This window comes from Rosa rugosa, chromosome 6, assembly GCF_958449725.1.
Source record: "Rosa rugosa chromosome 6, drRosRugo1.1, whole genome shotgun sequence".
NCBI lineage: Eukaryota > Viridiplantae > Streptophyta > Magnoliopsida > Rosales > Rosaceae > Rosa > Rosa rugosa.
In genome coordinates this window covers 8,877,943-8,903,111 of record NC_084825.1, presented here as the reverse complement: position 1 = coordinate 8,903,111, position 25,169 = coordinate 8,877,943, and the positions used below count along the sequence as shown (strand labels likewise).

The window sequence follows — 25,169 nt, the reverse complement described above, 5'->3', positions numbered from 1 at the left end:
CAGAGGCGGCAAAACGAGCCCAAGTTTTTAGATCTAGGGTTGGTTCTTTTTTTCTTTCAGCTAAGGGAAAGGTCCTAGCAAAAGGAGCCCGAGTTTTTCTTTTTTAGCCAAGGGAGGGATCGAATACTTTACAATATTATTAGCAAATTAGTTGTCAGTTTCCCGTTTACTCAGACGACATATGAATGTAGTCCTAATTTTCCACTTGTTTCCCATTTACTCATACGACATATGAATGTTGTCCTAAATTTCCACTTTTTCATGCAAATTTATCAGTTCTTTCAGACGACAGATATCTGTCGTCTTAATTTTCTAACTTACTAAAAAGTGAAATAGTATGGATTCTCATGCTATTCAGACTACAGAATTAATTTATATGTCGTCTAAAGAAGTTTAAAAGATTCAGACGACAGAAAACAAAAATTCTGTCGTCTGAAATGTGTCGTCTGAAGGCATTATTGGCATAGTGGAGAGAGAGAGAAAGAAGTTAATTTAGTACATGTTAACTAGCGGCAGGAAGCCCCATTCTCGAGGGATGGTACCACTCAGATAGTTTCGGGAGAGGTCACTAAAGAAGAAAAGAAGAAAGAAAAATGAGTCGTGGTTATAGATACTAGAAATTTGGAACAGAACATTCAATATGTATTATCAAAAGTCCTCTTTTGCTTGCTTTGGAACAGAACATTCAATATGTATTATCAAAAGTCCTCTTTTGCTTGCTTTGCATGACTCAAACATGGAGTGGTGAGTGTGTGCTTACATTATTTGTAGATAGGGAAGCCTCGCCAACTCTGGTGGGAGTGTTCCTGCCAAATTCTGAGCTTTCAGAGATCTGCGCTTCATCAGAAAATAACAAACACCTGTTAAATAGCCTGCCTAAATTGCAAACACAGCCACAAAGTACTGAGACAAAATAGGTCAAATATTATCGAGTTACAGAAATTGCTTACTTTTTCTTCTTTTATTGAAGGCCAAGGAACAAAACCCAACTCGAACGGGCAATGGCCAGTTCTTAATTATAGGCATACTAACAAACAGGTGGAGTGCATTTTTCACAAGTACATTGTTCTAATGGGATGATCATCATAAGGTGATTCCACTTATATAAGGGAGACTAAACTTTGTCTTTATTTATTATTATTTTTTTATCACATAATTCACAATAACGAGTTCGTGAATTGAACCGAGGACTGGGAGAGACTTACTAAGAGCATCTTTAGCAATGCTAGCCATTTTTTAGTCAAATTTGAGCTAAAATAGCTCAAAAGTCATTTTAGCTAGCCACTTTAGAATTACGTCTGCATCAATGCTCTATATTTTAGCTAGTTTTGAATTTATATTATTTTTTAAATGAATATTAAATAGTTTAAATGTATTTATAAATTACATAAAATAACTTAAAAGGAATGTTTTAAATTATAGAGAGCCTCATCCCGCTCTCTCTATTTAGGAGCGAGATAGCTAAAAGTTATAATAGAGAGCCACTTAGGAGTCTGGTGTAGCTGCTAAAATAGATAAAAAGCTAAACATGCTCTCCAAAATAGCTAAGGAGCCAAAATAGAGAGTCTGCTTAAGATGCTCTAAAGAGACTAAAGTTACTAGACCAAATAATAGTAAGCACAAATAAGGCAGTAAGAACATGCGAAAAGAACCTTTTTTTTTTTTTTTTTTTAAGTTCCGCGTCGTCTTCTTTAATGAGAAATTTTATTAACACATTCCTAACACTACTAGCAAAAAGAGCAATCCACACTGTTGAGTAAAAATTGCACACTGTGAGCGTAAATGTCACCCAACATAATTTCACTCGTATTCATTTAGTGAATAGAGTTTTAATTATTTCGGGTTCAACCCATTCAAGACAGAATGTGTCTCTTAATTATATTCCCTTGTTATAGGGAAACACCCTTTGATTCCATTTATGAAGAAACCAATTGTGGATGTGTGTTTGTTTATTTGTTTTTGCCGCTGCACCCGAATATTTGAATGGGCTGCCTACATACCCTTGAAGAGGGATCAAGCCACTTGTAGTTCAAGAATTCCATTGGGTGAATGACCCATTGGAGGGTATTGCTTTTGGAATGTGAATAGTGTTTGGACGAATTTGGTGTAAGTGAACCAGGGATTCAATTTGTTTTGGATTTGTTTGGAAAGGCTATGACGTTTCCTGGTGTTCGGCGGAATTTGACTGATGAGGTTAGGGATTCGGATTGGATGAACCAGGGAGTCAGGGATTTTGTTTGGACTTGCGGTTGCATCTAGTGGGTCGCTAGATTGCCTACGTACCCTGTAAAGGGATCAAACCGTTGTAGTTCACATGAATTTGTATTTTTGGTGTTGGCAGAACTTGACTGGAGTCAATGATTCAATTTAGGACTGGCTGAATTTTGACTGGTGGAGTCAGGGATTCTGTTTGGACTTGTGGTTGCATCTAGTGGGTGTTGCTAGATTGCCTACGTACCCATTGTGGGATCAAACCGACCGTAGTTCATAGGAATTGGTATTTCTGGTTTTGCACCGACTTTTGTGTTCGACGGATGTATATATATTACTTTGAATCCGTCAAATGTATTCCTTTTGGACACCCAATTTGTTAGAGTGTCCTTTGACTTGATCTAGGGACCCGATGTACCGAGCTTTGCAGTGGGCCCAAGATTTGAAAATGGGCTTTATGCTGCCTCTGCTCTTGTCGACGAACAAATTAATCGGGCTCGAGCTTCAAAGTAAGTGGGCTCAAGTAAATAAGTGATTTGGACACCCATTGCGAAGAGTTGAGCTTTACGTCGAGTCATTGCTTGACATTTTGACGAGTCAGGTTTTCAATTTGGAGCTCAAGATTTGAAGTGAACCTCTATAAACTGGGCTTGCTTCCGTTTCTTTTGTAGGAGGCCCAATAAACTGAATTTTAAGTCTTCAGAGTACTTTTCCACATGCTATTCTTCAAGTTAAATTAATCAATGAAAAATTATAATCCATTAATTAATTAGCCTTCATTGCGTCAATGCTTGAATTCATGTGATTGATCAAATTCACCACATGCTGAGTTCTTGTCTTTTGTAACATTAATCAAATATCAAGCAATCATGGTTTGCTTCAGAGGCTTTTGTATGGGCAAGGAGGAAGCACGTGCGTATGGGCACCAAAAATCTTGGTGACCCGCTTCTCAGTTTTGCATATGTTGCTGCACCCTTCTTTTTATTACATTGTATCTATAGAATTTGATTTCTCCTTCCGTGAAAGCGTAAAGGCTGTGAGTAATTGAAGTAACACAGCAGCGTCATTAAGGAGGGAGCTCGTAGCATTGAAATCCAGTTGTTCAAGAACAACTATTCTTATTCCAACGCATTAAACATCGTGGTACCAAAGAACAGCAACAACGCCATTTTTAAGAGGCTTTAAACATTAAAACTTGGTTGTTCATGAACAACCAATTTGTTTTAATGCAATGAATTTTGGGGCATTCAAGACCCTTTAAAGAACTCTAATAGTTGTGGTCGTTCATGAACGGCCTATTAGAGTTTTTGGAGCATCCATATTAACAACAGTGTACCATCTCTGAGAAGCTTTAAACATCGAAACGCAGTTGTGAACAACCATTTTTTTTGTTCCAATGCTTTAAGCCTGAGAGCATTTAAAGGCAGCAACAGCAGTATCGTCGTCATTTCGAAGGGCTTATAAGGACTCCAATAGTTGTGGTCGTTCTAGATTTTCATTCTTCTACTAAAATGTCGAGCAACCTTTTTGGGAAAACTAAAATCAATTTCACTTCTATCTGTTTTGGGGTATTCTCCTCTTGTAATACCTCTTTGTTTCTCATGGTTCCTATGTTATAATGAGCATATGGCTTATCGAATTGTTCAATTTCTACTCAAAATGAGGGTTTGTAGTAGTAATTTTGGATTACTTCAATTTCTTTAAATTCTGCACTCTCTCATGTAGAACATATTTTACCTCTTTCTGCATTTTTGGGGTTTCTTATTATTATTTCTATTATCTTGATCTGGGATTAATCTCTTGCTTTTGGACTCATGTTTAGTATTAATATATGGGTCTTGGTTATGCTTGGTTGATTTTCATTCAAAACCCCATGAAGCATGCCCATTTGGTAATTGTGATTCAAGAATATATTGCATATGTTGTCCTGGAAGTCGGAAGCTGTCTTATTAACTTTCCCTAGTGGCAACGCCGATCATGTGGATGGGTTAAGACCTAAGAAAATAGTACTGGGTTGAGTATGTTTTAGTTGGAAGCCTTTGGCAGGTTCTGCACTTGACACCATGGCTGTTCTAACTAACCTATCCTTCTCTTTGAAGTCATTCTGATCCATTTATGTTACTTTGCTTTATTTAACTTAGTCATGAGAACATATCAAAGAAAGTAAGCTCCTTTTTCTCTACCAAGATTCTACCCTAAACTCAAAATTCACTTTTTCAATTTGTACATGCACCAAATGTATAATACTAATCAGATTCTATGTGTTCTCTCTTCTCTTTTGACCTGTTGCATGTTATGTTGGAGAAGTGGGTTCCAAAGCTTAGACATTATGCCTCATCAGTGCCCATTATTCTCGTGGGAACTAAACTAGGTATCCATTCTTTCCACTACCAAAACCAATTCAAATTGGATTTGATAGATATTCCTTTATTTTCCCTTAAGTTTCACTCTATGCTCACTATAATATATCTGCTATTTGTTTTCAAATTTATTGCTTCTTTCTTTCTTACATAAAATATTGAACTTTCTTTTACATAAAATATAGAATTTTCTGGTGGAGGCTAGTTAGAAAGTTGCCACATTCTTGCCAAGGCTTCTAGAAAGTGGAAGCAAGAACTGTATTAGTTATTTTTTTTTCTTGCTCCCCCTTCTTTCTTTCTTTCTTTCTTTGTTATTTTTTTCCCCTGTTTCTGCCTTCTTTGACTTATTTTGTTTATGTTCCATATTCTAGATAAGTGATACAAAAAGAATGGGTTTGTATGAGCAATTAGGAGTGGCTAAGTGACAGATTTTGTTTAAGCAAGGTACGCACGACTTCTTTCTCTTTTGTTTTTTTGTTATTCTTAATGCTGCTCATGTTACTATTGAGGTTGGTGTGTAATTTCCATTGTGATCCAATAACATCGTTCTGAAATGTATGAAAACTGATCAGTTAATGTGTTGTGCATCTTGAATTGAAACTGATCAGTGTTGTTGTGCATATATTCATATATATCAGAGCAAATACTAATAACTCTTGAATTCATCCCTTGAAAACTGATCAGTATCTGCTGTGCATCTTGGTAATTTATATTGGATGGTACGTAAAGGGTGAGAAGCAGATTCGTATTGAAAGACGTTATTAGACAATCAATAGTAGTCGGTGTATACACACACAAATAGGACTTATATCATGCTCATTAGTAAGAGCTCAGTCAATATATAACGACTTTTCATTAAGCTATATATATATTAAGCTAAAGTAATTAGCTGCATTTCTTGACGTTTTCATTTTTATGGTCAAGAATGAGAAAGAAATCATGTAGATATATATATATATATATAGATGCTGATGCTGATCATAATATTCCACCCATTTACATGAAAACGGATTAAATTTGTGTACGCAACTGAATGCTGCATTTTTGTGATATTATAATTTGCACATAACATCAAAGTACAAGGAAATACCTTGCTGGTCAGTTTGTGTAGCAAGACCAGGAATTTTTTGTTGCTAATATTTTCTCTATGATATGTCTTTCCTTTTCCAACTATTTACCAGGCATATTTCTTTCAAGTGTTCTTTCTATATATACCTACTGCACTTCACCCTGTAGCATTGTGATATGAGATAGCAATCTTTCTTCTATTGCCTGCTGGTGTGCATACCTTTACTCAGGGTCTGTTGTTTTTATTATTTTCAGTTTCCTTTTTTTTTTCTTTTTCTTTTTTCTTTTTCTCCTTTTGTTTTAGGTTGGAACCAACTATAGGATCTTCTCCTTCCCCCACTTTGAATGAAATCACACAAAAATTAAGCTAACTATAAAAAAAATTATCACAATTTATAAGCTAACCTGTGTCTTCAATAAGTGGGCAAATGAACATGGTTTAGGTGGCTGGAATTGCTGATTATAGAGTTGGTGTTAGCTTTTCAATTTGGTTTTGCCGTTTGTAGCAGTTGATTGGCTTTATTACCTACTGAAATCTAAGGCTTGAGGTAGGGAAAGCAAAATTTTCTTATTTATAGCTTTGATTCTACTTTGGTGTGTATTTGGTGTGATTGTTGAGATGCTTTCTCTATATTTCTGTACTGAGTGTTCATATACGAATGAACAATGATTTGTCAAGTTTGAGTTTTGATCAAACTCTTATTGGTAAAAGTGGTTGCCTTTGGCATATTGGTTTCGTTCCTAATCTGCAAATTTGAACTGGTTGTCAGCCAACTATAAACATGGTTGACGTTCAAATACTCAATTTGATTGTTGTGATTTTACTTTGACATTCTTTTTACCCAGATCTTTAAAATATGCAGCTGAACTATATCTTTATTTTGTCCTTTTCACAGAAAGTTTTACAGCAGAGAACTATCTCATCTTGTCCAAGTTTCAATCCTATTAAAAAGCTTGAATAGATACTTATTAAAGATTTCTTTAGCAAGTTTTGAAAAGAATACCTACATGTGAAGTTCCTTAAAGCTAAGTTACATTGTTAAATATAGCCTTGCTGAACATCTTCCAAGCATATATTGATAGCCTTATCCGTTTTTTTTTTCTTCTTCTCTTAGAAGGATTTGATTGCAGCAAAGAGACTTTTTGCTTCATTAGACTACCATCTCTAGTTTTGCTTAATGAAAAGATTGTGTTCTCTTCTTTTTCATTCGATTCTCTTCTTGTCAAGTTATAATTGTAGTCGAGAATCCTAAAAATGTGATGTTTACCCCATCTTTAGTGTTGTATTGAAAAGCTTATTTACTTTACCTGGTTTCAAAGCAATGGACTATGATTTCAAATGTTATTAAAGCTTTTGTATGGCTGCAACTGAGCCTATTTCCAGTCTTTGCACTGTCCATTCGCAAAGCTTCTTCATAAAAATTTCCTCAAGTTAGTATCTTTACTCATCGCCATTTATTTACTACTTATGTCCTATAGTAAGGAAAGTAGAAGTTATTCATGTGCTTACTGTTTTGGTTTTCTTAAGGAAAATATACAGACTATGACAGATTCCTTGCTCCTAGTAGTTTTACTTTCGGTTTTAGTTTTCTTACGGAGCTATTCTATTCTATTCGAATTCAATTATGAAATTCCTTAGGGGTGCATCTGAAGCCACATTAAGTTATTTATTAAGGTCTGATTTGTATCAAAAGAATAGTTGTATGCTTCTTTTTAATGGCAGGTTCTATTTCTCAATGAAAAACTGAGTTACATTACTCTGCAACCAACCCTATTTGATCATCTGCATATTGATATTTTGTTAAGGTCTGTTCATCCCATTAATGACTAAAGGTCTACAGATGGTTTAGTTTATGCAGCTCTTGATTTGTTTTTATCAACATAAAAGGGTTTTTGCTTAAAAAAGCTTTTCCTGGACTAAATCTTATTATTATTATTTTTCTACAGAAAGTGGATTCTAAGCTCTTATTGAAAATCCTTGAATGTTCAGTTTCATGTTGAGAAACAAAAGGTTTCATGGCATGGAAAGACAACAGCACTAAGGATGAAGGCAGTGCAAATGAAAAGAGGTGAAAAAATAGTGTCGAAACCAGCTGTTGAAGAGACTGATGCACCACCTAAATCTGCCTTCACCAAATATGATCAATAGTATGAAATATCAGTGTTTTTTGAGTTCCATTTGTTGATCATGCCAACTGCTATGGGTTATTAAACTGATGTTTACTAAGCTTAGCTTCATTATGGATGTATATATAGCTGCAGTAACAGATTAATCAAATATTGGTATTTTTGTGAATGGATTCCATATTTGATGAATGCATTGGGTAGTTTCCAGATTTACATAATTGTGGCGCAACAAGAATACAAATATGTTATCTGAATTAGAAAGCAACAACAAAATTAAATCCAAATATGTTGTTACTTGTGTACTCAAACAACAGAAAATTGTCATCTGAAATAAAGGCAATGACAAAATGAATGCAAATATGTTGTTGGACATATCCAAGAACAACAGAAACAAGAAAAAATATGTTGTTACTTGTGCACTAAAACAACAGAAAATTGTCATCTGAAATAAAAAGCAACAACAAAATAAAATCCAAATATGTTGTTGGATGTATCTAAGAACAACAGGAATAAGAAAAATATGTTGTTACTTGTGCACTCAAACAACAGAAAATTGTCATCTGAAATAAAAAGCAACAACAAAATAAAATCCAAATATGTTGTTGGACATATCTACGAACAACAGGAACAAGAAAAAATATGTTGTTACTTGTGTACTAAAACAACAGATAAATGTTATTGTAGGCTACTAAAAACAATAGATAAATGTATTCTGAACTGAATGCTAATGACAGTTAACTGTTATTGGAATTTGAATGTATCAACACTAAATTGTTATTATAAGTCCATTCAGACAACATATAGGATTTCATATCTTATACTTCAGTGCATTCAAACCACATAAATGACATTTTTCTGTCTTTGGAATAAGCATTAGATCATACAAATTATAAGGAACTGTTATTTGTTTCCATATCACACGACATTTATCTGTCGTTTGAATTCACTAGTACAAACAGTTAGCTCATGTCTTGATTTCATCAGACAACAGACGACCTAACAAATTTCTGTCGTCTGATAAATAAGACAACAGAGGAAATCTGTCGTCTGATAGCCCAAGAGACGGCACCGTACTAGACAACAGAAATTTTTTTCATCAGACGACAGATCTCCTCTGTCGTCTGATTGCTTTTTTGGCATAGTGGTAGCAATGAATGTTCACACTATCGTCCATGTGAATGTTGAAATGACACTAATATCTGTATGTTGTTTTTTTTTTTTTTTTTGAAAGGTAGCAAGCTACCTCAGTTACGTTAGCAAGTTAGTAACACACCCACCCAGTCAGTTCGGAAGTATCTCAGCATAGCCAGACTAATCTCCCGACGCAGGCGCACGAACCCTAAGGCCCCTCAAATCTGCTGGCCACTAGGTGTGGGAGTGGGGATTCGAAAGCCAGACCTGGGGGTTCCAGACTGGGACCTTCGGCCACCCTACCACAACCTAGTGGTTAATATATGTATGTTGTTTAATACAGTTATCTATAACAATTGCTACTTTCCCACTGACATCCGTGTCAATATTTGTCAGAAGAGACATGTTTGTATCTCACACAGATACCGTTTGTATTATTGTTGTTAATACTTAATACACATAGATATCAGTGTGGAATGATGATTAAAATGATCAGAAATAAATCCTAGTGATCTTCTCCCTCATCTTCGCAAGTTTATTTCATATTAGGGACTAAAAAAAATTTATCCAAAAATTTACGGATCTTTTTTAATCATGTGAAAAGGATAATTCTGGTTCATTTGATTTATATGGTAAAGAATTAAAAGTCCATTAATAAGTGATTAATGTAATTAATCTTATTCGACTTATATAATAAAGAAAATTACTTGTCATGTGGAAAGGATAATTACGGTTGATTTGATTTATACGGTAGAAATTGTAAAAATTTAAAAGTGCATTAATAAATGATTAATGTAATTTATTTTTTTATTTTTTTCCTTTGTGACAAAAACCTAGTATTCTTGTATCGTCATCAAAGTTTCATGTAGGTACTCCATAATTAGCAAGGAAAAGATACATTTTTCAGATGAGATAATAATAACAAATAAAAAAAGCAGAACTTGAAAACAGAAAAAAAAAAAGAAAAAAAAAAAAAAGTGGCAGGCACACTGACTTCAGTTGCGATTTATTAAAAATAATTATTATTATTAATTTTCTTAAAGCTGGTCAATTGGGTTTACTTCTTTCTTTTTCTTTTTTTTTTCTTTTTTTGTCAATTAGGTTACTACATTTTGTAAATAAAAAGCTCAGTCATTCCCCGTGTCTCTCTCTTCTCTCTATCTCGCCCAACACCGCTTCCTCCAAATAAACCCACATCGCCGTTTGTTCCAAACAGCCCAAATCGATGTTTCCGGCTTCTTGCATCGAAATAGAGTAATTTTCTCAACCTCTGTTCTCAATCTTCAAACCCTTTCATGTAATTGAAATTACTTTCTCTACAATATCGTTGTTTTAGCTGAGTTAGTCTATTGTTGTCTCTCTCTTTTTTTTTTTTGAATAGAAGTTTAATATCAATAGATCAAACAGCCAAATGGCTATAGTCTACAAAGCTTACATAAGAAAGCCAAAGTCAAACGACTACCCTATCTAAGCTAAAGCAAACTACTAGAGTCTCTGATGCGCTCGCAAATATGCAAGCCTATACAAAATAATCAAGCCTCGCCTCCTACGGAAGAAATATTCAACTAACCCTTGCTTGCCAGGCACGCAATTGTGGTACAAACACTGATTAGAAACGTCATAGCAGACATATAGAAGCCTCATCACCTTGCAATAGACTTGAAGGAAATAAAATGCAATTAGTAAATAGCTATCTCCTTCCCTTTCGGGTTGGAGCCTGCTCCAGCACCTGCCTTGTCAAGTTTGGGGAAGAGCCTCTTCTTTGTTGCCCTACTCTCTTCTCCCTGCTTTGCTTTCTTCTTTTCCCCATAGGGTAGTTTGTTTCTACTACCTGCAGGTCTCCCTCTTTTTTTCTGTACCTGAAGAGGTTGCTCATCAGCTTGCTGCACTGGTACCAAACCGAGCTGTTCCGGTTCCAAGTTCAGGTTCCTTTTGCCAACAGCTAAACTCAACTTGAGCTTTTTCGGAGAAATGGTGATGTTATCATCCTCCCTTTGTCGTCTCTTCCCCATGATGCTGTCAGGTACAGTCAACCTCTCAGACAATTCACGAATGTGAGCTTGACGTCGAGGTCGAGTCATCAGGACTTCTTCTTCTTCTTCTTTTTTTATTTTTTATTTTTTGAAATATTCTCTCCTCTTTCTTTCAACTCGGGTTTTTGGTTTGTCACCATATGAATTCATTTCATATGTTGAAGCCCATGGATTTCCTTCTTCACTCCTAAGTGGTTTGTTCTAAATATTGGGTGGTTTTGGAATTTCTAGATCTTTGATGATTCTGTCAGGCCATCTTCAGATCTTCAAGTACAAGAATAGAACTTGAAGAGCTCCAGAAGGGTTACTAGAGCGTTGACTCGTTCTTCTCACCATTGTTAGCCATGATTAAGAACCTCTTGTGGAATATAAAAAAATTACTTTACTGCGTTTTAAGAGTTCGCAATAACAACAGGTAATTGTCATTAATCTCTGGTTGATAAATTAGTATAACATTCTTGATCTGGGTCTTCGTTTGTATCTTTTCAAGATCTAATCTTTTATTTTATTTTTTTTTTCTTGCAAGGTTCTCCTGATGTTTCATTTACAGTGATCGCCAGTTATTTAGGAGTGACTTTTTCCTATTGATTTGAGATTTGATGATAATGAAGCAGAAGATGCTTGCTGATGAACAAATCTGGAGATTATGACTAAAAGTGAATATTGTCGCATGGGATTATAACTCATAACATTATTATCACTAAATGTGATTATATTAAGAGCCGATGATAAAAGAGGTCAATTTGAAATGCCTTATTATAATTTAGGATACACAAATGTTCCTATGATAATTAAGGTCTCCCCTTAACAACCTACCACTGAAAATACAAATAATTACAAAAACTGCCACCGCATCTCTCTCTGTCCCTCTGTCCCTTTATATCTCTCTCACACAAACACAGCGGCTCCGATCTGGATACCCACGGCAGCTGCTCCTTCTCCGCCGCACACGATCGCACCCTGATCAAGGGCTTCTCCGGCTGCCCCTCCTCGTCCTCTAGGGGCTAGATCTCTACAAGAATAATCTACGTCGGGTTGACGACGACGACGACGACCCGGACTTGTCCTGGCACGGGGTGAACTTCTAGGACTTGATCGTCACTTTTCAAGTTTAGTCTTTGTCAAGGTTAGTACCATTTTCAAAAATTCTTGCCTGATGATGGACCTACAATTGTGTTCTACAATTGGGTTTGAGTTCTGGGTTTATGTTGATCTTTAATAGCATCACAATTGACTCGTCAGTAAGAGGCTCAAATAGATGAGGGTGTTAATGGGTGTTGTTTTGCATTCCAAATTACTAAGCTATTTCTTTAATTTGATGATTGAATTTTCCGTACCTTTTTCGGACAGACATTGATCTATTTTGCAGCTAAAATGGGTACTGAAACATGGGCATGAGTATTGAATTGAATGATTGAAGATCAGTTGCATAGCACATTAGAGATGAGATAAGTGCTCAAGTATTGAATTGTCTAATGTTTCCCTGAAGAATTATAGACTCTATTGCTCATGGTTATGTACTTATCCTATGAATTAGATTGAGAGCATGCTTACTGGTTATGTCACAGTCATGAATATGTCACAGATCATATTACTGTCAAAGTCACTAATGATCTTTTGATTTTCACAATTTTATATAGGATATACAAACATGACACATAGGCCGGGGTAAAAGAAAACAGAGGCAAGGAAGTGAAGAAGAATGTTATGAAGAAGAAGCAAAAGTTCTAGCCATAAAGTAATTCCCTAAAGACGAATCTGTGTGAAGAGAAATCACCTCAAGGCCAATATGGTGAGGAGTAATCTCCTCGAGGTGAATCTAGGTGAGTAGAAATCTCTTCAAGAGGAATCTAGGTGAGGAGCAATCTCCCCAAGAGAAATCTGAGTGAGGAGATATCCCCTCAAGGAAGATTTGGGTGAGGAGTAAAGTAATTCCCTACAGGCTAATCTGTGTGAGAAGAAATCCTCTCAAGGCTAATATGGGTGACGAGTAATCTCCTCAAGGAAAATCTGGGTAAGGAGTAAAGTAATTCCCTAAAGACGAATCTGTGTGAAGAGAAATCATCTCAAAACCAATATGGGTGAGGAGTAATCTCTTCGAGGTGAATCTAGGTGAGGTTAACAGTAACTTGACCAATGAAATAGCCAGTGACATGGTCAGTGACTTTGTCGGAGGTTAACAGTGACATGGCCAGTGACTTGAAGTTAACAATTACCTGGCCAGTGACCTAGATATAACTATGACTTGAAATTCCAAAATATGTCAGTGACTTGTATAACAATGACATGGTCAAGGACTTGCAATGTAACATGGTCAATGACATGAATATAACAATGATTAGCCAGTGACTTGACATGTTCTTGTTCCATTTGGGTCATTTTAGGTCCAAACAGCCATGTCAATGACAATGTCAGTTACATGATCAGTTACAGACATTGTAAGTCACATGATCAATTACATGGTCAGTTACATACATTGTAAGTGACATAGTCAGTTACATACATTGTAAGTTACATGGTCAGTTACATGATCAGTTACATGGTCAGTTACATACATTGTAAGTTACATGGTCAGTTACATACATTGTAAGTGACATGGTCAGTTACATACATTGTAAGTGACATGGTCAGTTACATACATTGTAAGTTACATGGTCAGTTACATGATCAGTTACATGGTCAGTTACATACATTGTAAGTGACATGGTCAGTTACATGATCAGTTACATAATCTGTGACATGAGGTTAACAGTGACTTGGCCATAGATTGGCAGTGACATGGTCCATGACTTTGCTGGTGACTTGATGTTAACAATGATTTCGTCAGGGATTGATAGTGACATGTTCATGATTGTGACATGGCCAGTAACTTAGCCAGTGACTTGAAGTTAACAGTGACGTAGCCAGGGATTGACAGTGACATGGTCAATGACATAGTTTCTGAAACTCATTAACTAAATTGTTGGAGACAAAATTCAGGCTATATGATTACAGTAAACCTATTATATAATGTCTTAACTTCAACAAAGGAAATTACTGCGTCATGGAAGGCTAAAAAGCCTATTAGGTGTAAAAGTATTAAGCAACCGACAAATTCAAAGAATGCAAGAGACCACTTCAATTCTTGTGAGCTAGTGAATGTGATCTGCTACGGCATTTTGTCGAATATGTATGCGACTATTATATAAACTTTCTTCCTTTGGGACAAACAGAGACTCGGAAAAAGTAGGGCCTGTAGTCCAAAAGATTGGGTGCTTACTGATGACCCGAGTGAAACTACAAATGTGACTAGATGAGTTGCAAGCCTTTTGGCAGGAAATGCCCCCAATGTCATCATATGCAACAAGGTAAAATCCCAAGTTCATATCATCATAAATTCCCTGCAAACAGAGACAATTGACAAGGATTAAATTGAGTCACACTTGATATCTCTTCTGAATCCACCATTGGGTAATAAGAAATCAAGAAAAGGAAGCAAGAATATAACAAAATTAATCAGTTAACCCGGCCTAGAGCTGCTATCTCAAAGTTAGCTGATTATGTTCCTAAAAATGATTGATCCAACAATGCCCATTAGTTTGAAAATTCTACTAAACCAATTCAAAGAATGATAAGCATCAACTATAATTCTTCCAAGCACTAAAAAACAATGGCTTCATGTAGACAGACTTGCTTCATAACAAAAAACATAATTTTCAATTGAGCCACACTTCAAAACACTTTTAGGCCTGGCATGTATGTTCTAGTACCTAGTTTTGACAACGCCTAATATATGCTAAAGATGTAAAACAATCCATAATTTTGACAAGCCTATAAAGCAAAGAGATACTGCAACGTACTAATAAACCCCCTTGTATATAATTATCAAGAAAAGAAGTTGAATAATATATCAGCATCTCACACCAGACTTGAACCACCACAAACACATCATGTCAGGTTTGAAAATGAGCTAAATAAATGACATAGCTGGCAGCATCAAATACGACCTTTCCATTCCCTCTATGGTTACACAGTTTTGAAGCCACAATCTCAGAAAGTAACTGACTTGGCGATTATGAGGCAGAACATGCCAATACAAAGAAATTTGTTGATGAATTATAACAAAAATCCCATCAACAAGGGAAGCAAGACCATACAATTTTCATGCGTTACAGCTAAGATTCAATCATCTTAACACATATAACAGGGAAATCAATCATCCTAAGATTCAATTAAACAATAATTAAATGAATTAACCTAATGACTCAATTAAGTATCTAAAGTATTCAAATTTCTGATCCAAAACACAACAATTCAGGATTGCAAAACCAGATCAAACAAGTTGAATCAAAATGGAGAGAGAAGCGAGCTTATGTTGATGTCATCGTCGACTGAGGAGATCTCCTTGGTGGCCTTCTGGCTGAACGAGTAGGACCTCGCCTTGTTCATAATCTGATCCTTGCAATTTCAATCCTTCCATTCTCGCCGAGGGCGACGTGTTTCAGCTTGATCACGGCGAAAGACGAAGAAGAAGAAAAAGTGACGTGATCAAGGCGAAGAGCGATGGTGCCAGAGATCGAGAAAAAGAGAACAAAGCTCTGGATTGAAGATCCAAAACTGAGATTTCAGATCGTCATAGAGAGACCAAGCGCAAATCGAATCAAGCTTTCTGATCAAAAGAGAGAGAGAAAATTAGATATCTAAAATTTTGAATGAAAAGTTATAAACGTGTACTGCCTTGAAGGGCATACTTGGAATCAAAAAAATTAAAAATTGACCTTTTTTAACATCACCTCATCATTTATAAGGACTATATTAATATTACTAACAATTTGTTATGGACCTTTTTATCAAGTGGGAAACTAGGTGATCTTTTTATCATTTCATACTCTAATATGACCTTTTGCATCATTTCCCTTTATAGTAATTAATCTTTAAAACTGCATCATGTAAATTAAGAAAAACAAAAATACTAAAAATATCTCTTTAAACACAAATGGTGAAATAGAATATTTTACTTTTTAAAATCTAATTAGTTCACACAGATTTTAAATATCAAGTAATTTAGGCCCCGTTTGGGATTGCTTCGCTTTTAAAAAAATCAGTTTTTCTTTAAAATTTTAGATTTTATTGTGTTTGGTAAATAAATAAAAAGCAGCTTTAATTGAAAGTTATAGGTCACTGGCAGCAGATTTTAGAAGCAGCACAGAGGTTGCTTTTAGAAGCTGCTGCGGATTAAAATACACTCTGCAGTTGTTTTATGTACTGACAGCACTTTTAAAAAAAAATTTTTTTTTTTTTTTTTTGACTTTGTCAAGGGGAACTCAAAGGCTTCCTAGGCCCAAGATAAACCCCTTCGGCGCATTATTTACCAAACACAAAACTGTTTTAATTCACAGTTGATTATTCTCACAACACAGCAGCAGCAGCAGATTTTTTTAAAAGTCACATCAATCTCAAACTAGCCCTTAATCCCCTAAAGAGTTCACACTAATTTTTTTATCAGTAGGGACTGGGGAGAGACCAAAGGCCATTCTCCTCAAATGAGACAGAAATAAAATGTGTGTGTAAGATAGTTATAGGCTTCCCACTAAGATATCAGTGACTATTAGCATTTATTTACACACACCGATTTCATTCAGTGTGTATAGTCAATTTTTCTAATAGTGTAAATACATAATACACATCCCAATTTTTTTAAATTTAAAATCAGATTTTATGAGTCAATTAAAGGACGAAAAAGACATCCATATTATAAAAGGAAAATAGAGTTGGAATATGTTTAATAGCTTTTAATTTTGTAATAGATTCAAGTTGAATTTTTTCTCATGCGTTCGAGCATCTACAGGGTGGTACTGCCCGGTACCTTGGGATGTTTGTTTTGTGGGATTGGATAGGATTGGATTGTCTTACATAATAAAACAAGACTTGACCCATGTTTGGCAACAACATGGACTCTTTTAAATGAGACTATGGAGTCCCAAAATCTCCAAAACACCTTCTACCACAATCCCACCAAAAACCATGGGATTGTGGAAGCCTCTCTCACTTGTTCAACTCTTCCCTTCAGTTTGTCATTCTCTCAACATTCTCACCTAAACCTGCAATTCAACTCCACCCCCTCTATGGAAGAACAGAGCTCAAGGAAGAATGGGAAGCAACGATGAGTTGAAGTCGGAAGTGCTGGAGCAGATGAAACAGCAGCTCGCCACCGACGCCGGTAAAGTCAGAAGGCGGTCCGTCTCTAGCAGTCGAAGGTCAGAAGTTGGGTTTCAATTTTCTACAGCTGGGTTTCAATTTTCTCGTGGAGAAGCTGGGTTTCAATTTTCGCGTGGAGAAGGCGGTCCGTCTCTAGCAGTCGAAGATCAGAAGCAACTGCGGCTGTGCTTTGCACAGAAGGTCGGAGAAGAAGGACCGGCAGGTCTGGGAACCGGTGGGAAGTCCGGCAGCGTCTGGCAAAGGCACCACAAGAAGGAGGTGCAAGGATGATGGATTTCGATTGCAAGCTTTAGTCCAGGCAACACCAAACATGAGTCAGATTTTAGAGTAACATATCCCAGGTTATAAGAGTCCAGGACAGTTATAGAAATTAAGGAGGAGCATCATAGTCCTGGGAAACAAACATCACCTCAAGGCTTCAACTTCTCTCCTCGGAAGGGATTGTGTTGTCTCATCTTCTTCTCCTTTTTCGTGACTTCTATGGTTCTGTTCTCACAGGTCTACCAAAATAGTCGGCCCAGGGATTTTGGGTCAATCAACATGTCTGTAAAAGAACTATTTACTAGCCCAAACTGAAAGAACTATTTACTAGCCCAAACTGCGCCCACCCCTTATTAGAAATTATTTTTGTATAAACTTGAATGCCACCGGTCCCGGAGATCTAAACATGAATTATACATGTACGGAAGTGAAATCGCAGTTGAAATATACATGCCACCCTAGCTAGATCTAGAACTTCAAAGATGGACCTTGTAGGACCTTGAACTAATATGAACCTCCGTGCACCAAATTAGAGAAAATACTTGCATTCAAATTGGTTTGGACTACCGTGTTCAAACTGTCTCTTATTTGTATATATTTAGCAAATTCAAATTTACGACTTATCAATTTAAAAGTTATAAATTAAATTTTAAAGATCATATCTTAATTAATGTTGATCTTTAAATGTTAATTATTAATTTGTAAACGGTTTAATTTTAAATTTAGACCTGCTAAATATATACAAATAGGAGAAAGTTCGAACAAACGGGTATAAATCGGTTTGGATGCAAATAGTTTTCCTTGTTAAAAATGTTGAGAGATGCAAGGCTACGATAAAGTGAAAAACACATCGCCACTTGAATGTCACGACAAAGTGATATTAATTAGTTCCTACATATTCATCAGTCACAACCATATATAATTAAGCCAATGATCGAGACTATATAATATATACTGGCCGCTGGATGCACCCCCGTACAAATATACAGCCCTCACTCATGTAACTATCATATATATATGAACTAATGGCAACAGGACCCTCGCGAATAATCGAACACGATGAAGACAACTGGGAAACTCACTACACCATAAACTTCCATTCATAGCGCTCAAAAAACGCTATCGTAGGATACCATAGCGTTTTAGTAAACGCTATGTCTGCCCGAGCTATATATAATAGATCCAGAGTTTGTCATAGCGTTTCCGCAAACGCTATGAAAAGTTCAACATCCATAGCGTTTTGGAAGAGCTATTGTATAGGCTTCAAAAGCATTTTAAAAACGCTATTATTAAACTTTCCACAGCGTTTAGTCAATTGCTATGCTTAGACAATCCATAGCGTTTGTTTAAATGCTATTGTTCATTAGTAATAGCATTTTAATGGTGCTGATGTCCTGTATTTTTGCATTAATGTTTGCAATGCACTATTACTATACCATGAAAATACAATAATAAGTCCTCAAATATTTGATCATAAGTCATAATTTTCATTAATAATCTCAAAACAATCAAAATACAGTGTGACATTCATAAAATTACACACCTACTGCATTGTCTATGCCAACAAGTTTTCCTACCTTGTGTACTGTGATACAAATCTTAATAGAATAAGAATAATAATCATAAAATAAAACTACTCTATTACTTCTCTAAAACAGCTTCAAAACTTTTGATGTTGAGTCACTTCGCCACTTATCTGGGAGTGAACCAGCAATGCAGTAAGTATATCTTGTACGTTGACGAAACACCATACAGTACTTGAGTAATTGCTGAATGAGAACGAAACACAATCCACAGTTACTAAGCAAGCAAATCCTAAACATAGCCAAAGCTAAAGATGCTTTGCTGAAGCTTCAAAGTTTCTAAGCAAATAGAGAAACAAAAACCGAACAAGAAACAAATTTATACATGAACAACAAATTTCATTACCTCAACTCCCCCACCATTTCAAACCTTGAGCTTGCTCAAAGTCTGTTAAATAACCTTGAACTCATTGTCACTATAAGATCTTGGAGGCATACAACAAGCTAAATTCTGCAATACACAATCGGCACCCTTAGTCAGAAGTCACAGCATTGATTAGACGTGATCTATTAGGAAAGGAACTGAAAGCAACCTTTGAAATTTCAGAACTGATTCCAATTTCATTTTCTCTATGCCTTCCCTACAAATATACATACACATACATATATACATACATGACAATATAAGCTAATAATTACCAAAGGCTTATTTCTCTACTGCGTCTCTTATTTTCTCCACTTTCTCCTTTTTAATTACAACAAATAAAACATAACAAAAATCAAAGAATTATATCCAACTTAAAAGGTATCGCAATTGTGTGAACACGCATTCCAATATCTGCTTGGGTACTTAAACTCATTCAACAAAGTTTCAAGAATACCATTGCCTTCCTGGTCATAAAGCACTATAATTGAAAAGCTTCAAACGAAACTGTGAACTCCATAGTATATTGAATAAAAGAACTAGTTTAAAAACTTTGACCTGATTGCTTGATAACCTGAGGAGCTACTAGGTCTCGACCCATTTTGGGATCAATACCTGCCTTGAAATGCATGTTTAAGATGAATAAGACATTATAAATCAAAAAGTTCAACTTGGGCTTTACCAATTATAGTAGAGATCTACTATAACAAAAAGAGAGTTTTACGGTGCTAGGGTTTGCTCTGCTAGGGTTTCTGGCTAGGGCTTCTTCGCATCTTCTTCTCTTGGCATCCTCCTCTCTTCCACCATGGTTGATCACGTTACCGCTCGTCTGGCAGCCGCTTTGGCGATCTCTGAAGATGGCCGGACATCCTTTGGTCCGGCTGGTGCTGCTGCTGTGTCTTCTCATCACTTCGCGGTGGGGAGACTGCTCTCCGTTACGGCCAAGCGTCAGGCTGATCCCAAGGCTTTCTTGGGGACTATGACCTCCTTATGGGGGCTTGGCAATCGTCTCTCTGCACAAGCAGTCAAGGACCGATTTGTCTTTCAATTTTCAAACCCAGAGGATCGTCAAAGGACGGTTGAGGGAGGGCCGTGGTTTTTTGGAAAGTGGGCGCTGGCTATGGCTGAGTTCGATGGTTTGAAAGATCCGGCGCAAGTGCCGATCTCTTCTTTTCCAGTATGGGTGGAGATTATGGGTCTACCGCCGGCCCTAGTTACTGAGGGTGCTGTGGCGCTCATTGGCGCTACCTTAGGGGAGATCGTGCATCTGGATAAAGCTGGGATTCGTAAGGGCACGGCGGCTAGGGTTCGTATCCGTCATGTTTTGTCGTCTCCGGTGAAACAGGTTTTCCCTCCATCCACCTTTGATTTCACCTCTGGGGCATCTGCGACGGTAAGGTTCCGCTATGAGAGGCTCGTTGGATTCTGCCGGGTCTGTGGTATGATGGAACATCAGCGGTCGGGTTGCGGTGGCCCTCCGGCAGCGCTGCAGGTCTCCGTTGGCGCCAACCCTAACCCTAGCTTGGTGGGGTCTGCTGCTCCTAGTCTTGCGGAGGTTTTGGCTCAGTCCATAGCGCCTAATCTGTTTACTTCCGTGGCAAAGTCGACTTCACTCCAGGGTTTCTCTGTCTCCGCTCTGGCGGCCCAACTGGCCAAAATCCCATCTCCGGTTCAGGGGGCCAGTGCGCCCATGCAAGCTGCTGTAGTGGTCCCATCTCTCAGTGGGAAGAAGAGAACGGCCTCTACGGCCCTCATGCAATATTCTAAGCGTAAGAAGACAGTTGAGCAGGCTCCTCAGGTGGAGGCCGTTGATCTTGGTTTTGAACCTGAATTGGCCCTGAAGAGTAAGCACGGGGTTATCTTAGTTTCTCCGGCAAAGAAGGTTAAATTGGGACGTCCTCCTGGGCGTAAGAATAATCCAAAACCTGTGGGTTTGAAACCTAAGAAGCTAATTTCTGAGGATCCAAAACCTCGCAGGAAGAGGAGTTTTAAGGCAGTGGACAATCCTTCCTCTGGTGAAGGCAGCTCGGTTTTGGCTGCAGGAACACCTACCCTTACTGATAGGGAGGTTCACATGTCTTCTGGCAAAGGTTCTGAGTCTGAGGAATGCACTCCCATGGGTGCCCTCGAATAGGGGAAGTCGATGGGAACATGAATAAATTGGAATGGTCTTTTGTCTTTGGTCGGGGACCATTCTAGTAGTGTCGAACTATGTTTCTACAGCACTTGAGCTTCATCTCATGGATTCATTATGTTTGATTAGTCTAGGTTTGTCTTAGGTTTTTCATTCATGACTCTTTCTGTCGTTGCCCGGAGTCCGGGTGAGTCATCTCTTGTAATGTTTCCTACTTTACTTCAATGGACTGACACCCCCCGCGTTCAAAAAAAATTATAGTAGAGGAACATAGTTGGTTTGTATCTGGAGCAATTATATATATACACAAAGAAACTAATACTACAGGGGAATGAACTTCAACCACAAGGAGCTAATAGAAAAAAAAATATACGGATCAGCAGATAGATAAAATAAGAGCTACAATGAAAATAGTTCCATAGGACAAAACCAAGATTACCCAACCTGTGAAAGGTTATGCTATTCCGTTGTTCTTGTTTGTTGAATGCAATTCCATAGCTGCCAACTAAAAGAAAGACAAAAATGATCTCATTAGCTAGCATTAGTTTTGCTCATTTTTAATGCCCATCAGTGTTGAAGCAAGTATGAGATATTTTTTTATATGAAAAAGTGTGAAAATATTCCACCATTGTTTCCTGGCCTTCAATTATATATTTGATCTATATATTATACAAATACCAAGGCTCTCAGCAAAAAAGTTTGGAATGCAGTATAAAGTATTTCTACTATAGAATTTGAAGCATATGTTCACCAACAATACATGAACAATGACTTGTGCATGTATGATGGAAAGTTGCGAATTGGTCAGCCACTGCCATAGGAGAAAAGTAAAACTGCAGATTTTTAGTTGAATATTACCTCTGTTCTGACAAGGTAGCTACTTTGTTATCCAAGTCTAAATGAACTTGTTAGGAATAAAGTTTCAGCTCAAAAGCTTCATAATAGTATTGCTATAACACAGTGTGAGTCATATTCAGAAGCAATGGTCAATTATTAATATGGGCAACTATATATAATGAAAGAAAAGGCTAAAGTGGGTGAATTAGTACCTCTACACCATCTTCAAGAACAAAAACCATACCATATCTAAGGATAGATGTATTACCATCATACAGATCTGCAAATTGTTGTCAAGTAAAACAAGTAATTAACTAAAAGCATTAGTCTTAGAACCATTACGGAAAAACCCAGATCCAAGTTCATGTAATCTAATCTTTGATTTCATTTTTTGAACCAAATTTAATAAAATTTCGTGGGAGAGAAATACATATTTTTCACTTTTGAGTCATTAAAGATTGAAATAGAAAGAAGAAAAGGGATATATAGGGAGAACCGATTTTGATGCAGGTGACGGAAAGGTCGACACACGATTGAGAAATGAGAACGACGCCTATGGTGCTAGCTGTGACGCCGTTGCCCAACCCATTCACTACACCTCCTGTCACCAAAATGGAGACACGAAATTGCAGAGATTAGAAATAGCCCCAAATCTATTTCTGAAACTTTGATTCATCCACCAAACCCTAGAATTATATCACATTACCAAAATGAAGTATATGATGTGAGAGAGGGGGAATAAATATAGAAGAGAATGGAGAAGGGCTACCTGGGGAAGAGATGATCGAATTCGAAGAGTTGCTGGGATTTTCTGTCGAGAGAGAATTTTTTTTCTTTGACGGCCTAGTCTGTGATAAGGTATTTTGATAAAGGCTCCAACCTCAACTTAAAAATTCAACTCCGCGCTCTTTTCATTTTTTGTTGCCCGCTCGCGGTTTCCGTGGATGGGCATCTTTTTATGACGTTTGCATTCGTTTCATAGCGTTTATAAATTGTAAACGCTATTGAAATATTTTAAATTTACAATTCATAGCATTTCCTGAAAAAACGCTATAGTGATGTGCTATGACTAGTACTTTTTCTTGTAGTGACTATAAGTCTTCAAGCATGAGTCTTAGGCTCTTAGCCTTCCAGTGTTCAACAGTAACTGTATGGACATAGGCACGCACACACACACATAGAGAGAGAGAGAGAGAGAGTTTTACATACATGCTTGTAACATGGCAGATCTGATCATCGCCAGCAGTAGTACAATTGCCGCAGGTGACGTTGTTCGCAGCTGCGCTGTCTGTTAAGGGAGTAATCCATCCAGATGCTTCGCTACAAGGATCTGCAGTGAAATCCCAGTCCTTTCCCAATGTCTTTCCAATGATCTTTAAAGCTTGTACTGCGGTAATTATCAATAAACATCATCGTCAGAAATAATATATATACATATACCATAGATATATGACTTGTACAGAAAGCAAAACAAGATCAAACTATATATATATACACACACACACATAATTTCTCAGGTAAGGATATCCTTACCTAAGCTTATGAAACGGATTTCTAGTTTTTGGCCACTTTTCTAACAAGTATTCACATCTTAACCGTTCAGTTTTTAGGTCCTAATATATAGATCATCTTTGCAAAATTTCAGCCAAATTGATGATCGTTAAGATATTCAAAACTGCAATTTACAACAATGAACACGAACGGTTCTGGTTCGACAGATTCGGTTCGTTCGTGTAAATTGCAGTTTTGGATGCCTTAACGATCATCAATTTGGCTGAAAATTTGTAGAAGTGATCTCTATATTAGGACCTAATAACTGAACGGTTAAGATGTGAATATGTTATCGAAAAGTGGCCAAAAATTGAAAATCCATTCCATAAGCTTAGGTAAGGATATCCTTACTTGAGAAAAATCCTATATATATATATATATATATATATATATATATATATATATTACCTTCATCTTCTGATAATTGAGTAGCTCCGAAAGCAAAGCTTGCATAGATAACCAGCAAGATAGAATGAACAAGAAGCCTTGGGAAGAAGAATGTGTGCTTCATATTTTGGCCGGCTTAAGTGTACATGGCCAAAACGTTTGACAATTGAAGGGAATCTCTAGTTCCCGGCTAGGACGAGATAAAATGCTGAGAACTTGAACTGATAAGTCTATATGAAAGAAGTAATGGGGTAAAAAAGAAATTGGTTAGAGAGAACGAGGAAGACCTAGAATGAGGTCGCTCACCAAAGTCAATTCTAGAGTTTCTGTGTAAACTATAGCGATTGAACAAACAAACAACATGTATTTGACTATGACTCGTGTCTTTCTCGTCATGCTCTCTTGGCATGCCGGTTGCTCATCTCCTTTTAATACAATTAATTACCTTGGTTTAAAAAAAAAAAATTGAAACTATACAAAGAACTTTGAATGAGTAAAACAGAACATTATTAAAGTTCAAACAGAAAGTGACTGAATTAGTATTTCACATTCCAATTAAGTTAGCCGAGTCTAAGTTTTTAATTAATATACCAATTGCAACCAAAAACCATTTGGTATTTACTATTTTTAAGGATGTGGTATATGTATATGTATGTAGGACTACCGGCATATATTAATATACATGCATCAGTATTTCTGGGCAACCAGAGTTTACATCGTCAAATAACAAAGATGCCTAACGGAATCCTATTGGTCCAGGACACATTGCTAGTGAAAGTGTGATCTAAGTTTGCTACTACATCTGCTACGAAGTTTGCCTCTCTAAAGACATGTTTAAAAGAGCTTGAATGGAAATAAGTAGCAAGCTTCTTTATATCCTTGATGATTGTGATTAGTCTCCAAGGTGGAGTGATAATTTGTTTG

The 25,169-nt window shown here is 36.8% G+C and overlaps 1 protein-coding gene and 2 long non-coding RNA genes across 4 annotated transcripts; 1 reads left to right on the top strand and 2 right to left on the bottom strand.

Annotated features, from left to right (window-relative positions):
• Positions 1 to 750: 750 nt before the first annotated feature.
• On the bottom strand, positions 751 to 24,573 carry LOC133714201 (probable LRR receptor-like serine/threonine-protein kinase At1g07650). Its single transcript, XM_062140288.1, has 3 exons — positions 24,267 to 24,573; positions 23,517 to 23,694; positions 751 to 832 (listed from the first exon to the last, which is right to left on the bottom strand). Exons 1-3 carry the CDS (start codon positions 24,367 to 24,369, stop codon positions 757 to 759), a joined length of 357 nt encoding a protein of 118 aa, XP_061996272.1. The 5' UTR covers positions 24,370 to 24,573; the 3' UTR covers positions 751 to 756.
• LOC133717493 (uncharacterized) lies at positions 3,727 to 7,973 on the top strand. The gene is made up of 3 exons (XR_009849666.1): positions 3,727 to 4,582; positions 4,943 to 5,015; positions 7,587 to 7,973. It is a non-coding gene; the product is annotated as an uncharacterized LOC133717493 (long non-coding RNA).
• On the bottom strand, positions 18,910 to 22,841 carry LOC133718405 (uncharacterized). 2 transcript variants are annotated; one of them, XR_009850279.1, is made up of 4 exons: positions 21,915 to 22,841; positions 19,506 to 19,553; positions 19,319 to 19,423; positions 18,910 to 19,158 (listed from the first exon to the last, which is right to left on the bottom strand). It is a non-coding gene; the product is annotated as an uncharacterized LOC133718405 (long non-coding RNA). The 2 variants fall into 2 exon arrangements; XR_009850278.1 differs by lacking the exon at positions 21,915 to 22,841 and having other exon boundaries at positions 18,918 to 19,158; positions 19,506 to 19,886.
• Positions 24,574 to 25,169: the final 596 nt, after the last annotated feature.